The sequence below is a fragment of the Echinops telfairi genome, unplaced genomic scaffold, assembly GCF_000313985.2.
Source record: "Echinops telfairi isolate 266 unplaced genomic scaffold, ASM31398v2 ScPeMD7_4;HRSCAF=17, whole genome shotgun sequence".
In the NCBI taxonomy this organism is placed as follows: domain Eukaryota; kingdom Metazoa; phylum Chordata; class Mammalia; order Afrosoricida; family Tenrecidae; genus Echinops; species Echinops telfairi.
This window is the reverse complement of record NW_022103900.1, coordinates 301,175-316,174: the sequence shown is the minus strand read 5'-3', so window position 1 is coordinate 316,174 and position 15,000 is coordinate 301,175. Positions and strand designations below refer to the sequence as shown.

The 15,000-nt window shown below is 38.3% G+C and overlaps 1 protein-coding gene across 1 annotated transcript in view; it reads right to left on the bottom strand.

Annotated features, from left to right (window-relative positions):
* OLA1 (Obg like ATPase 1) overlaps positions 1-15,000 on the bottom strand; it is a 150,378-nt gene that overhangs the window by 2,402 nt on the left and 132,976 nt on the right. The window contains exons 8-10 of the mRNA XM_004703730.2: positions 4,451-4,591; positions 3,651-3,747; positions 1,401-1,523 (exon numbers count right to left, since the gene is read on the bottom strand). Of these exons, the coding sequence (XP_004703787.1) occupies positions 1,401-1,523; positions 3,651-3,747; positions 4,451-4,591 (361 nt within the window). The remainder of the gene's footprint in view (positions 1-1,400; positions 1,524-3,650; positions 3,748-4,450; positions 4,592-15,000) is intronic.

Genomic DNA, 15,000 nt, shown 5'->3' with positions numbered 1-15,000 from the left:
TACCGAGTGGTGTCTGCGTCTAAAAAGCCAGAAGTGACCCTTTGGCAAGCAAGATAAAGCTCCTGGTTAGCGTTACATATTTCTACAGGCAGAAGAAATTATGTTATGGCATAGGATTCTTTGTATTATTTCAGGCACATTCACAATTTACACATATTATTTTTCAAGTTTATCCCGACATAAACACCCACTAAAGATTGGCAAAAGCCATGTGCCAGGACGAAAAAAGAAACAGCTGATTTCTGAATCCTACTTGTAGAAAACAACCTCATTTTAAAATCACCCTTTATCAGAAAAAGAAATTTACCAACATGATGCAGCAAGTGGAAAAATAACCAGATTTTTTAGAGTAATTAGCATAACTAATTAGTTTAAGTTCAATCTGAATATTTGCATACTTATCTATCAATACAGATGACAAATTAATGACTTGAAAAATTAATGACTTTCTTTAATTGTAAAATGTATGCTCCTTCTCTTTGGAAAAACAAAATGGCACTCCTTGCACACGGAATCAATGATACCTCTACGCTTCTCCTCCCTCTGCTTGGTCCCACAGTGCCGCCACAGTGCTGCTGTCCACGCGCCTCTCACCCCAATGAGAACACATGCACTGGAAATCAAGTCTGCTACAGTCCTTTCAAAGTATGAAGTAGTATACACAAGCCTGCTCACTCTAAATTCTGTAACATTTTCTGTAGCAGTTCTCAGATATTAGAGAAAATTAAAGATCAAGGTCTACAATGTCAGTTTAATCTCTGTTCTACCTACCCACTGGAGACCATACAGTTAAAAAGTTTCTCCAAGTAAAAATCGAGCCAAGTGAAATTAAAATGACAACAGAATCTTAATCATTTATTACTCGTGTATAATGCTGCCTCACTATTAATGGCTACAAACCAAATTATACTTATTGGATAAAACACAATTTTGGACCTGCCCTCTAGTGTCGAGAAAGTAAATCAAATTCCTAAAGACCTTTTTTAAAAAAAAGGTATACTAGTAATCATAAAGATTCAGCAAGCCAGGTTTTATTAACTAAGTCTGTCCCTTTCCTTGAATGAATTCTGGTAGACTTATACTTCAGCTCCTCAGATGTATTAAGCATAATTTCCCACTAGTTATTGGTAAACAGAAATTCTTTATACTTGCTTAAAACTATTTTACTTTCAGGTATAGAAAAAATGTACAAAACTGTCAACAATTCATTCTTTCCCAATGATCAAAATGCATGTGAACACATCTATAGCGTTCCAGTCAGTTAATAGTAACACCAAACCCTTGGTACTTTTGTTATTTTATTGTGGAATACATGATTTAAAAGACATTTGCCAATTATTTTCATGCCAAGTACCTTCCCACCAGTGGAAAAATACAAAAATAGAAAAATTATTCCTTACCTTCACTGCATTTTCAGAACCTTCTTCTTTAAAATCTTCGTATTTCATCACTTCGGCCATAATGAATCCCTTTTCAAAATCCGTGTGAATCTTTCCTGCAGCCTGAGGAGCCTTCGTCCCTTTCTTTGAAACGAAAGACCAGAGAAAATTAATTGCGTTTAAGACGATTGATTTCAAGTGTAGTTCCTCTTCTCTGATCTACAGTTGGGCTCAATGTAAACTTAGTGTCGCACCACCTAACATTGCAGGTCTGCAATTAGTACATGTCCAGCACTGAGGCGCTCTCTGTGTTGCGGGTGCAGCACAGGTGAATCAGCAGATGGTACAGAAGCACAGCGGTCTTTCCTGAGAGCCAGGCACAGGTTTATCGATGTAGATGCAGCGGTCCGTCTGGTGTGGTGCAGCTTTCATTCCAATGTTCTCTTCTTCACGGCAGACAGGAAACAGTGTGTGTGTGTGTGTGTGTGTGTGTGTGTGTGTGTAAATACAATTTTTAGTTCACTTTCAAGCTGAATTATCAAAGGTTTTAAAAAGATAAAAAGCCCCCAATATTTCAGCTCATCTAAAGAGCACATCAAAATCAATAGATAAAGGGAGCTACTTTAGGCATTTTCAACAAGTAATATAATCTATGTTCTGCAAATAATAAAGAAGTTCTCATCAAAATAAAATTCAAATAACAAGTTCCTCACACATATTGCCTAATATACCTTGCCTCTAACCATCATGAAAGAAAATTCAAATTATTATAGTAAGAGAAATGTTTTATAATTACCCATATGTTAAATTACAAGGACATACATTCCAGACATGCGGAACTACGGAGAGAAATTTGAGAAATAATGGTGACCTAAAGGCTGCTTAATAAAGCATGTTAAAGTGATAAGGAGTCAAACACTATAAAGCATAGTTTTTACAATAAAAGATGTATTGGGTTAATATGGTGACTCACTGATGCTTACCTGACTAAATATCTCAGCACATTAAATCATGGATACTTACAATCAGTCTTAAGAGAAACCAGCTTCCACATTTTCAAGCCAAGAGCATGCCATCTTTCCTGCTGCACATTCTTAAGTTGGGAAGCTTTAATGGTTTCAAATATGTCTTTAAAATATATATAGTAAAAATAAACTCTGGCAATTTATTTACTGATTTGGGTTTGCTTTGACATTAATTTCTGTCTATAAATAAGGACCTTGGTTGGAAGTCAATCAAGCATCTTTTTTCTTTTTTATAGACAGAAGATTTTTTTAAAAGATATGTGAATACACACACACACACATACATTTAACATTATGTTGAACAGCCTCCATATTTCTATCCACACTTAATCAAAATAAATGCAACTGAATAAATTACAGTATTCCCTGAACTCGAAGCAGAACTAAGCTTACCAGGTAGCACCATTTAGAAAGCAGAATAAAAGACAGAATAAGGTGCTGAGTATTTCTAAAAGTTCTATCATTGTTTTTGTGTTCTCTAGCATACTATGTAGGACTACGTGTATTTCAAAACATTTCTCAAGAGTAACTGCCATATCACAGCATATTTACATTTAAAAGCAACCATTACAATTCCGTTTCCATTGTCCCCTGGGAATAAATTAGTAATTCTCTCTGATCATAATCAGTACACACCAATATTTAAAATATCCACCACACGTTTTATAAGGAAACAAGATGGAAGATAGAACACTGGAAAAACAAATGCTACTGCTATGCATTAAAAAAATTTTTAAAGCATGAATTATTATCACACAGTGAGTTTTGCTTTTAGGAGCCCAACTGTGTATCTATGAAGAGCATAATGTTGTCACATTGCTTTTATTGCTGAAAATGTAATCCGAGCACAGCAAAGGAGGAAAGAGCCACCCGCAACCCAAACAAACTTAGCGAATAAAAAATGAAAAGCAACATCAATTTCACTGCAGACAAACCCAGTCACACAGATTAAGCAAGCACAATACTGGTGCGTCTTATCTCTGACCACAGGAGGAGGGTAGACAGATTCTACAGGATGAAGAAATTCAGACTATGTAATAGGCAGAATCAATTGTTACCTGCCTCAATCAATGCCGCTCCACTTTCACTGTTCAGCAGCTCACAAATAATTAAAGTTATCCTGGACAAAAACCTCATCTGTAATGACTAGCTAACCGCCACCATGACAAACTTCAAAGTCAGTGATATCAATCTGAATTCAATAGTGTGGAACTGGATATAGCTGATGAATAAGTATGAATCTTACCCTGACGGTCCAGGCCCGCACTTCATCTGGGCCTGCAGTGAAAAAGTATTCAAGTTGGAGTGCTGAAAACCCAGCCTTAATGATCTTTGGCAAAGCGCTGGAATAAAATGAAACAAATTCGCTCAACATATAAGTTGATTGTGCTGGAGGTGGGTAGAGAGAGAAATCATTCATTGCCAGAAGAAACGTTTAAAAAGAAACGTTAAAAATATTGGTAAATGACCACACTTCTTTTCCAATATACTTAAAGAGGCCAGACAGACATTTTAAAAATCACCCCTTTGGAAATTAGTTGCAATGGTATTAGTCTGAAAGTATAATTTTGAATTATTTACTATTAAAGCAAACAAAAGAAATTAGATATGTCCGTGCTAAGCCTATTTTTTCACCCAATATTAATTATCTCTAGGACATGGGTCATAGAAGCAAAATTATTTGATTGAAACTCAGTGTTTAAACAATATCTTACTGCTACTCAGAAAAAAATGAACGGCACCGGTTTGCCCTATTCCCCTCCCCCACCAAACATGACGAAAGAGTTTTGGCGATCATTCCCTCTCAAAAATATACATAACTAATACCTATGTTATAATTAAAACACTGTACAGAGATGACAGATGACAGTTAAAAACTTAATTTAAAATAAATCTTTTCACTCTGTCTCATGGTAAAGAAAGGAGAAGATTCCCTCTTTATAATGGTAATTACTCTGTCATTTATTATTCTATCAGCGCAAGCAATTAAATTACTGCAAGGAAATAGTTGATAATAAAGTGTGGGGAAAATGAATGCTAATTAACCTTTGTGTCATGTTCGCTTCCAGATACTTCTGTCTCTCCTCAGCACTCAATTCTTGCAACTTGAGTTCCAGGGCCCCACTAAAAGGAATGACCAAGGCACCTGGGTCATACTTGTCCACCCACTCTTTAATTTTTATCAACCTGTAGACAAAAAAGGGCACAACATTATCTTGTAGTACATGCATGGCTGTACCACATTCATTATTATCAAGTAGCACATACATATTCATAAGAATTGCACGGTTTTATGATGCCATCTTTTTGTGTATAGTTTTCCAAGGTCAAGGCATTAACAGGCAGCAACTGCTTCAGGTATACACCATAATATTTTACTTTAATCCAGTTTTGCTTTAGCACATTATTTATAGGAAGTTATTATACAAATACTTTTAAACTTTCTTTAGCAACACTAAATTTCTTTGGCATTAACACCTGTGCCCTTGACTCAAACCTCAATTTGATCATTTCTCATTGTTTGCCTTACATTACAAACTGAATCTGTTTAAAGGAAAACTAAAATTAAAATTCTGTTTGCATAGGAATTACACCTGGAAGGGTCAGCTAATGGAGATGAATCCTTTGCTCATCTCATAGACTGTCTAGACCCTTGTGGGACTAATAAAACTTGCTACTGTTATTGGTTTTAAGGGAAATTTTTCCTACCCCAAACAATCATGTCCAAAAGAGGCTGCTTTGTAAATCTAGTTGATGGCATACATACTGTTTTTGTGAACTTGAATTTTGTAGGAATTACAAATGGTTGGAAATACAGAGGAAATAAATTCCTTTCATCACAAAGTATTTGGAAAGCCCTATCAGTTAGGAAATGGGTACTAGTTTTTTTCTTTAAAAAAAAACCCAAAAACCATATTGGGTGTTTTTTTATAATAATTAGAAGACATGTGAAACACATGTAGTGAACAGATTAACCAAATTCTAATTCTGCCAAGTTATTCCTTTATTCCTAGACAGTTTATTAAAATTTTCTAAACCTCAGTTTTCTCACCTGTAAAAACAGAGGATGATTTTGTTTTAAATATTCCTGGCAAATGATAAACAGTAGCAATTATTATTGCATCATTAGTTACTATTGTTAGTTTTCATTTTCAATATATGTATTTTTTGACTCTGGAACTCAGTTTGGTAAAGGATGGACTACAGATTCCATAGAAATGTATATTTAAAAATTTAATGCACATCATAGTCTTACATCATTTCAGTAACTTCCCATACTTAAACCAAGGCTTTAATAACCATTACTGCAAAAAGCTGTTGCAGAAATCCTGTACATAGTAAATGTAAATGTTGCTTTAGAGGAAAAGGAAAACAAGAATTAAGCCACAAATTCATCAACACTCACCTATCAAAGAAAATACCAAGCAATCAGAGGATTTAGGATGGGATAAAGAAAAGTTCATATAACGGTTTACACACATTTGCAATGAAAACTTATTATTTATGTATCAATATTGTATCTGTGATTTTGATCTTCTTAATTTTCTTTTTCTATTGGTCCATGAGTTTGGGGGGAGGGGGAAGGCCAACCCCTAGATTCATTTTGGATCAAAGTATGCAGACTTAAAAATATGGAATCCAAACCAGATACTATCTTATCCAAAATTACGAAGGACAAGAAAAGAAAGAGGGTAACGTTTACACGAGCACGTACACCTACAAAGCATGATGGAACTCTACATTTCTTCACAAGCTTCCACCGTTCAAATACGACTTTCTATGAAAATGTTGTCAATGAATTAGTAACACACTTTTAGTTTACTAGTCAGAATCAAATATGCCACTTAAAAAAAGCAGATCACATTACCAAGTGCAGATTCGCTGAGAGTAAAAGAAGACAAGCCCAGGTGAAATGCTAACATAAAGACACCATACCTATTTTTGTTTCATGAATATGGCCAACATAAGTAATAAACTATAACTGTTAGGAAACAACAAGGTAGGAAATAGTTACTTTGGCTAAAACATCAATTCGGAGTAACAGTAGTTCTCCCCTATCATGTTAACAGCCTTTCCTCCAGCGCCCTCAGAGGGTTATTTGCATTCTTCAGGTGTTCTACCTTACAATTCAGATGAATAAAGACTTACAAATCATTCCTCTACCGCCAATGTGCGACTTTGATGTGGTGAATACACCATTGTACCTTAACTATAATTGGCAAAAAACCTGACAGTATAGAGCATCACAAGCTTAATAACAAAGGAGACTATCTCAAAGTGTTGACAGATGATCTTCATAATGCAGAAGCAGAGCTGGTACATTTTAGCAGTAAATGAGCACCGAGGTCTAAAGGTCTCTAAAGTGACTGACATCAGACCCGCTATTGCCTCCCTGAAAGGACGAGGTACGTGGCACTCTCCGCAAAGTGAGTCAGGCTCTTTACAGGCCGGCTTCACTTTTGTGACTTTCACTGTCAGAGAACACACAGGGGAGATGAAAAGTGAGGTAGGTTCTTTGGCTGCCCGCTTTACTTTTCTGACTCTGACTATCAAACAAAAGTGAGAAATGTCCCAAAGTGATTTCTGATTACATAGCTGGAATAAGGGTTGAGTAATTAAAAGAACCCAAGTCGATTTCAAAATTAGAAACAGAAATATATATACACAGTGTATCCCTTAAGTCTGACGGTTACAATAGTGTGCTAATGAGGCCAAGATCACAAGTTTGAACCCCATAGGGACCAGTTACCTTTGGCAGAAAAGTGTCTATTCTATTGCTACAAACCACACCTCAAACTATAGTTAGTCATCTCAAAGAGCGTGCTACGGGCACATCCAGGACACGGACAATTCAGGTGGAACTCAGCACTAGAAAAACTATTTCATTTGTAAAAATGAGTGAAAAAAAAATCTCCAGATATAAATGTTGGCAAATGTTTAAAGACAACAATCCAATTGTTAAAAGATCATCACGATGATGATAATCTGCTAACAATAATATCAAATTATAGGGGGAAGGGTGAAGAAGTCAGATGCCTCTCAGAGTTTCATCAAGGCTGTGGTTCACTTTGCAAGTGTCGATAGGCAGGTTAGGGTAAGGGGCTCCTTGGCAAGGAGGCAGGGCACTTTCGACTTCCCTAAAGCTTTATGAGTGGCATCTAGAGAGAATAGCTGCCATTCACATATATTTCTCCCTGGGGCAGATTGGAGCCCACTAGCCACGAAGAGAAAACCGCAGCCATCATTTTAAGACTAAAAGGGTGGTGCTTTGAGGTACATTGGCAGGCTGTGAGCAGTTAGCTAGAATCTTGAGAAGATGCGATCTTAATATTAACCAATCTCAACAGCTTACTTTGCTAGAGTGGGTTCCAGCTCATAGCGTTTCTGAGACTTCATGGGAACAGACAGTGACACCTCTCTTCCCCAGAGTGAGCGGCTTGAACCACGGATCTTCTGGTTAGCCGTCCAATGGCTAACCTACAGCACCTCCAGGTCTCCGGAAAGAGCCTGGTATTGATTAGATTTCCAAAAGATGACAAAATTCCTGATCCAAAATTTAATTTTATTTCTAAGCATTCTACTGGTTTCTTTAAAAAAAAAATTGCCCAATCTTTCTTTGGTGATATTTTACTCTGGTTTAAGACAGTCTTTGTGACTGCTCTAATTATCTCTAGGTTCCTGAGTAATCAGGCCCTCTTCCCCGCCATATGACACCCGCTAACGACCTCTCATGGTTCCTGCGTACTTGTTGCAACTGTGTGCACGGGGGGCTGTCATTCTGGCAGCAGCAACCATCTTCTGACAGAATCCTTCCGTTTCCTGGGTTGCTGAGGTGGATCTAGGTTAGTTTTGTGGGCGCTTTTTCCTCAGAAAGATTGATGGAATGTTCTAGGCTCTGGGTCAGTTTATATGGTTCTAGATTTAGGGTTTCTGCACCAGGATGCAGTTCAAATTAAGGATCTCTACTTCATAAAGTGAAGGTCCAGTGTCTAGTTTTCTAAGAATAGCCGCTTCCTCCCTTGGCTGGAAAAGCAAGGTATTTTTCTAGTACCTGAACATGAAACAGGTGGCTTTTCCCTTAGGGACTAAGACCTCTGAAGGAGCCCTGGTGATGTAGTGGTTATGAGCTGGGCTGCAATCTGCAAGTTCTGTAGCTTAAAACCACCATCTAGTTCCTTGGGAGAAAGACAGGGCTTTTTATTCCCATTAAGAATTACAGTCTCAGAAACTCACGGGAGCAGTTCTCCCCTGTCCTATGTGTCAGCATCGACTTAATGGCAATGGGAAGGGCGGGCATTGTGAAAAATCTAGGCAATGTAAAAGGGCCACATACTCAACTCTGCCACCAAATATCCTCTTTGTTTTAAATATCAAAAGTTCCTTTTCTTTCTTTCAAGTCCTGCTGCATGCTCAAAAAATTACCACCCCACCATCACCCCCCTCTTTTCAGGTTATTTTATCTGGAGTTTCTCTAAATGAGGAAACAAAAGAGCCTTCTGTATTGGGTTGGCTTACTATCTTCATTGGAAGTGCTCCACAATAGTTAAATCTTCTATTTTATTGTGTCCCGGCACAGTAACTTTCACTTTGTCAACTACCACTCACAGTAAGAAATAGGTTTTATACTCGGACCCAAACATAAGGTGCATAGAAATTGTGGTAGTTACATAATCATGTGTCAACTTGAGATATTAAGGGTAAAGGGGTAGAGTCTAGTCTGTCAATCATGTCTCAGTCTGAGATCCCTCCCTGTGGGTGTGGTCTTCTCATGAGGATCCTGGGGAACTTCCTTTTCTCCTGGAAGGCAGACCACACTCTCTTCTCTGCTTCACCTTCCTGTTGACAAGACACATGGAGCCATGCTGATGGCAGCCAGAGCCCTGGAGATGCATCCACTGCCATTGGATCCACAGGACTTTGCACCGCCGGCTTGTGATCTTCCTGCATTCTGCATCATTGCATGTGACGGTGTGAGTCTAAGAGTGGCTTATTAACTAGTATCAGACTTATGGGCTAATACTGGACTTAGGGCCTTGATATGGACTGGGTTGGGCTTTTCTTAACATACAATTACATATATTTCTTTCTTACACACATGAGTGTCTCTGGATTGGTTTCACTAGTCAATCCGGACTAACATGGACATAATATTTTACACACACACACATCCATTTGAAACTGGGTTCACAAAAGAAAACCCAATTTTATTTTTCATTATTTTCTCTTTTTCAAAACCCAATTTTATAATGTCACACAGAATAATTCCAACAGTGCTATTTGATATTTTGCACACACACAGACACACACACAAATCCTTACAACATCCATAAATCTTTACGATAGTTCTAACAGGTTTTAATATGAATTTTAACTGTTTTACATTAAATGCCCTTTACCCCCAGCCATTCAAATTATAACGAGTTATTCCCCCTAAAAAACCCTTTACAGGTGACTCAATTTAGCAATAAAGACTAATTATATGAAAGATAACTATTTGAGTTATCTTTGTTGAACATTGAAACATTCTAACTTGCAGCTTATTCTGCTTTTAACAACAAAGTAAATTTAAGATATTATACATGGCACTGTTAAGACCCTTATACACAATTTATATCATTCATAAGATGATATAACAACACACAGGAGGCTGCAGAGGGGGCTGGTTCAGTGACACGATGTCACCATCACAATGCTCAGGGTGTGGGTGTGCTGTTTACCCAGGAGGCACCCCCACATCGAGGCTTTTCTAACCATCTCCCCCTGCGGGATTATTCTCATTCTAACACAGTTACTCAGCATCCCAAACAATGATTCCTAGATACCACATTCCTCTTTCTGCTTTCCAAACATGATTGCTACACATGAATGTTAATTGTACAGTGTTCTTTAAGAGAGGGGAAAGAAAGGTAAAGCTTATTTAAGCTAAGCGCTGAGGAGCCCTGATGGCACAATGCTTGGCTGCTAAGCGAAAAATCTGTGGGTCAAACCCATCAGTGGCTCCCAAAGATGCAGTGATCTGCGCCTATGCAGATGATGGTCTGGGAAACGCACTGAACAGCCCTACTTTGGTTTGTATGGTGGCTCTAAATCAGAATCAGCTTGACAGCCCACAAAATCAACAAATTGGAATCACTCAACACAATTCAACAAATTCATCTTAAAGATGGCATAAACATGATTTAAATTAGTTATTTTACAAATACCAACGAAGAATGTTAAGATCATCACTAAATCTAAACAAACTGAAATACATGCCACAAGTAATATTCTTTCACAATATAAGAAAGAGAGAAAAGAAGAAACAATAGTAAATTCTAGCTGACTAGTGTCTAGAAATGTAATTCCTGTTCTAAAAGTGATCTCCCCACCATGAACACCAAGGTCAAAGGCACACATAGGTCCACAAAGAAAATGTTATATAGCCTACTTTGGTGGGCAGTGACTGCAGTCCTAAAAGCTTGTAAAGCAGTCATCTGAAGTGCAAATATTGGTCACTTCCTTTTGTGAACAGAAAACTGATGAAAAGAATGCAGGAAAACAATTAGTCCCAAGACAAAGAGATCACAGAACTCCAGCTTCCACAACCCTGAAACCAGAAGAACTGGATGGTACTCAGAACTGAACTCATCTCCACTGATCAATTTTTAGCCAATCAATAGACATGTCTGTAAGGCAATCAATAACACTACAGAGATACACATTCCTCAGAACAATCAGCCATAAGAAATCAAACGGGCAGCTTTTACCCAATGACAATGTTCAGAAGGCAGTAAGGGCAGGAAAGGAGGAGAAATGGAAATGGGAAAAAGAGGGGGTAAGGTTAGTGATGTTGTATTATCAGGATTGTACACAATGGGACAAAACAAAATATGAGTTGTAGAATGAAAAATTGATTTGCTCTGCAAACCTTACCAGAACCACAATAAATAGTTAAAAGGGGAAAAAAAGAGAGAAAGACTGCGATATGAGTCATACATATATAAGAAACTTCAAGTATTCTTGCCTGACTTACTCTGTGGTGTGGGCAGAAGAACAATTATATATTTGGTACTCAAAGTATGCTCAGTAACATCACATTATCTGGGAACTTGTTAGAAATGCAAAATCTTGGCCCCACCCCACATGAGAATCTGCATTTTAACAAGATCCCCAAGTAATTTATACATATATTAAATTTTCAGAAGCACTGCATATCAAACTTCTCAGAAGGACTTTGAAAATCAAAGCATAATAGCAATAAAGAGTAAGAAAATCAGTGGTGACTATGCAGACCAGTGGTTCTCAACCTTCCTAAAGCCACAACCCTTTAATACAGTTCCTCATGTTGTGGTGACCCTCCCAACCATAAAATTATTTTTCTTGCAACTTTAGCACTGTAATTTTGATATTGTTATGAATCAGGCAACCCTTGTGAAAGGGTCGTTTGACCTCCAACGGGGTTACAACCCACAGATTGAGAACTGCTGATGTGGACTGACTGACAACTGTGCAGATGTTGACGATCTAGCAGACTGGTATAGAAGAGGGAGACGTGACAGAAAACTCATGAGCAGAAAGTCACTGGACTTTCAGGAAATGTAAGCAAAATGTTTGCTATGAATCCCCTACAATGTGAAAGAAGCTTCAGATCCACATGGAAACTAAGTGACTAGTTTAGACAGAATATCTATGGTTATTTTCTTCCTTTTTGACTCCCTTATTAATAAGCCTCATTTCTTGGGGGGAAAAAGTTACTAAGTACAACTTGGCTTTGGCATCTAGATTCAGAAACTTCGGGCAAGGGTCTCAAAGACTCATTGTTGCTAAAAAAAGACAAAGGAGGAGAGTCTTTGATGGCTGTGTCCCCAGCCATGACCACGGCAGTGGGAAAACACCTGTCCTTGATAATAATGGACTGCTAATTGTAAGATCAGCGATTCAAACCCACTAATCACTCCTCAGGAGAAAGATCCCCATCTCTGATCCCATAAAGATTTACAGCCTTGGCAACCTTATTTATATATGGTAGCTGTAAGTTGGAACTAAGTTGATAGTGGGTTTGGATTTTTGTAATATTACAGGAGCAATGAATTAATCAAGCCTGTAGACAAATGATGCTGAATCTTCTCACTGCGCATTGGGATTGCCCTTATCATTTGTAACACCTTGAGACAGATAATGACTACACTTGGGGGGGTTGATCTAACTTGTTTGTTCTTTAAGACATAGCTCTTTCAGAAAGATTTCCCTGAGGCCTCAAAATGTGGTTAAGGATACATCAGAAGGCAGGCCCACCACATTCTATCCCATACCATGAAATGCTTATTTTCTTGTTTATTTCTTCCCATTAACCTGAAAACATCTTTCGGCTGAATCTAGGGAACCTCCTAGCACCACACCACAGACGAGTTGCTCAAACACTTGTCAGCAGATAAAGCGGAAAGAGCTTTAGCTATCAACTAGCCAGGTAACTTTAGGCAGGTTATTTAATAACTGGTTATATTAGCTGTTTCCCGTCTGCCTTGACCTTCCTACAGGAGCTCCGAGGGAGGAAAAGGGTGGGGAGAGGAGAGAACAGTGGCATTCTGGACTTTCTACTCTTGTACTTCAGTCAGAGTGACTTCACTGCTAACCTTGTACTTTCCTGAGCCTGGTGTTCTCCAGGGACTGGTCCTGCTTAATAACACCTCCAAAGTACCTCAGACAATGCCTTGCTAAAGTCCATTCTAAGGAGCATTCTGGCTGTATTTCTTCCAAGATTGGTCCAGTTTTCTGGCATTCCATAGTATATTCAATATTCTTTACCAATAAAACTTTGCTCAGTTATAACATGAACTCCCAATACATTTTGTAACATAGATGAACTTTGAAAATACTATGCTTCAGAACCATATACAAAAAGCCACACGTCGACACATAACCACACGAGGGTGGGGAGGGAGGGAAAAAAGAGGAGCTGAGACCAAGGGCTTGATAGAAAGTAAATGTCTAGAAAAGAATGATGGTAATGTACCGTATCTACTCGTATATAAGCCAAAATTTTCAGCACACTTTTATGCCGTTTTTGTGGTAAAATCAGGTGCCTTGGCTGGTACTCGGGTCGGCTTATAATCGAGTAGATAAGGTATGTACAAATATGCTTCATACGACTGATGTATGGATTGTTATAAGAGTTGTAAGAGCCCCTAATAAAATGATCTTTTAATGAAAAAAACTTAAAAAAAAAAAAAAAAAGACCACATATGTATAACGCCATTTCAGCTAAATGTCCTCAAGAGACACGTCCAAAGGGACATAAAGTAGAATATCTGCTGCCAGGGATTTGGGAACTGGGAGGCAGCAAGTGTCAATAGGCATTGTTGTTGTTTGTTTTGTTTTCTTTTTGGACTGATAACAATGTTTTAGAATTAGTGGTGGTGGCACAACTTTGTGACTATATTAAAAACCACGAAAGCATTTACTTTAAAAGGGAAAAAAAATTCAGTGCGTGAATGAGATCTAAAAAGCGAAACAAAAACTCACAAACTGAGAATTTACCTAAAGGTTAAAAAAAAATTGCAGACACTAGGGTCTTATAATGTGTGCGGTTCTTATGGAGCTAAGTGTGGAGACAGTATGAGCTAATGGAAGAAAGGAGAGATTTTGGAGTCAGATAAACATCAATTCAAATTCCAGCTTAATCGATTTCCAGCTACAAGATCCTGGGAAAGCCATTTACGCTTTCCAAGCATCAGAGATTTATCATTGATAACAAAAAGCAGTAATACCTACCCGCCCAGGTTCCTGTTAAGATTAAAGTGCTTAGAACATACGAGGCCTTCAAGGTTAGTGCCCCCATCTTCACTTTCTCCTATTAGTGGGTGGGTCATTGTTAATAGTTATTGTGGAGTCCAAAGAACTGTTACATCAGCTTGCTAGTGAGACTGGGAGCTCTTTATACAAGGGTTATAATTTGGCAAATAAGGAGCCTAGACAGCCTGGGAGGAGAAAGGGGGAAGGATGAACAATGGTAATACAAGATTTTGGACTCAATAAAACCAAGATTTGTTGGAATTAATACATTCAATAGTGTTTTCAGTTATATAAGACCCCCACCCCCCACCCCTCCATACACTCTGGTTAAGTTATATTAGGAAATTTGGGGGGGTGGGGTGGCAAAACAAACTCATTACCATCAGGTCAATGCTGACTCATAGTGACCCCCTGTGGGTTTCTAGACTGTAAGTGTTTACAGGAGTAGAAAGCCCAGTCTGTCTCTGAAGAGTTGGTGGTTTTGAACGCCTGACCATGCGGACTGCAGCCTGACACATACCACTATACCAAGGAAAAATGGAAAAGGAAAGAGGAATTTTGTGGAGCCGTTAAGACAGCAAGAACCCCCACCCCCCGAGAGGGCGGTAAACATGGGTGTGGGGGTCAGAACCCATTTGTACACACATCCTTTCTAAATAGATCTTGGTTCCAGAAGTTGTTCTTAATTGCATCTCTAGAGAAGAATGCTTCCCTAGTTTAACAAAGGAGGCCATTCCCCCATGATCCCATTTTTCCAAGTCCCCTCACTACTGCTCTCCTGGGGTATGTGTGAATTTCAAGAAAGGGAGGACACAATGCTAAGG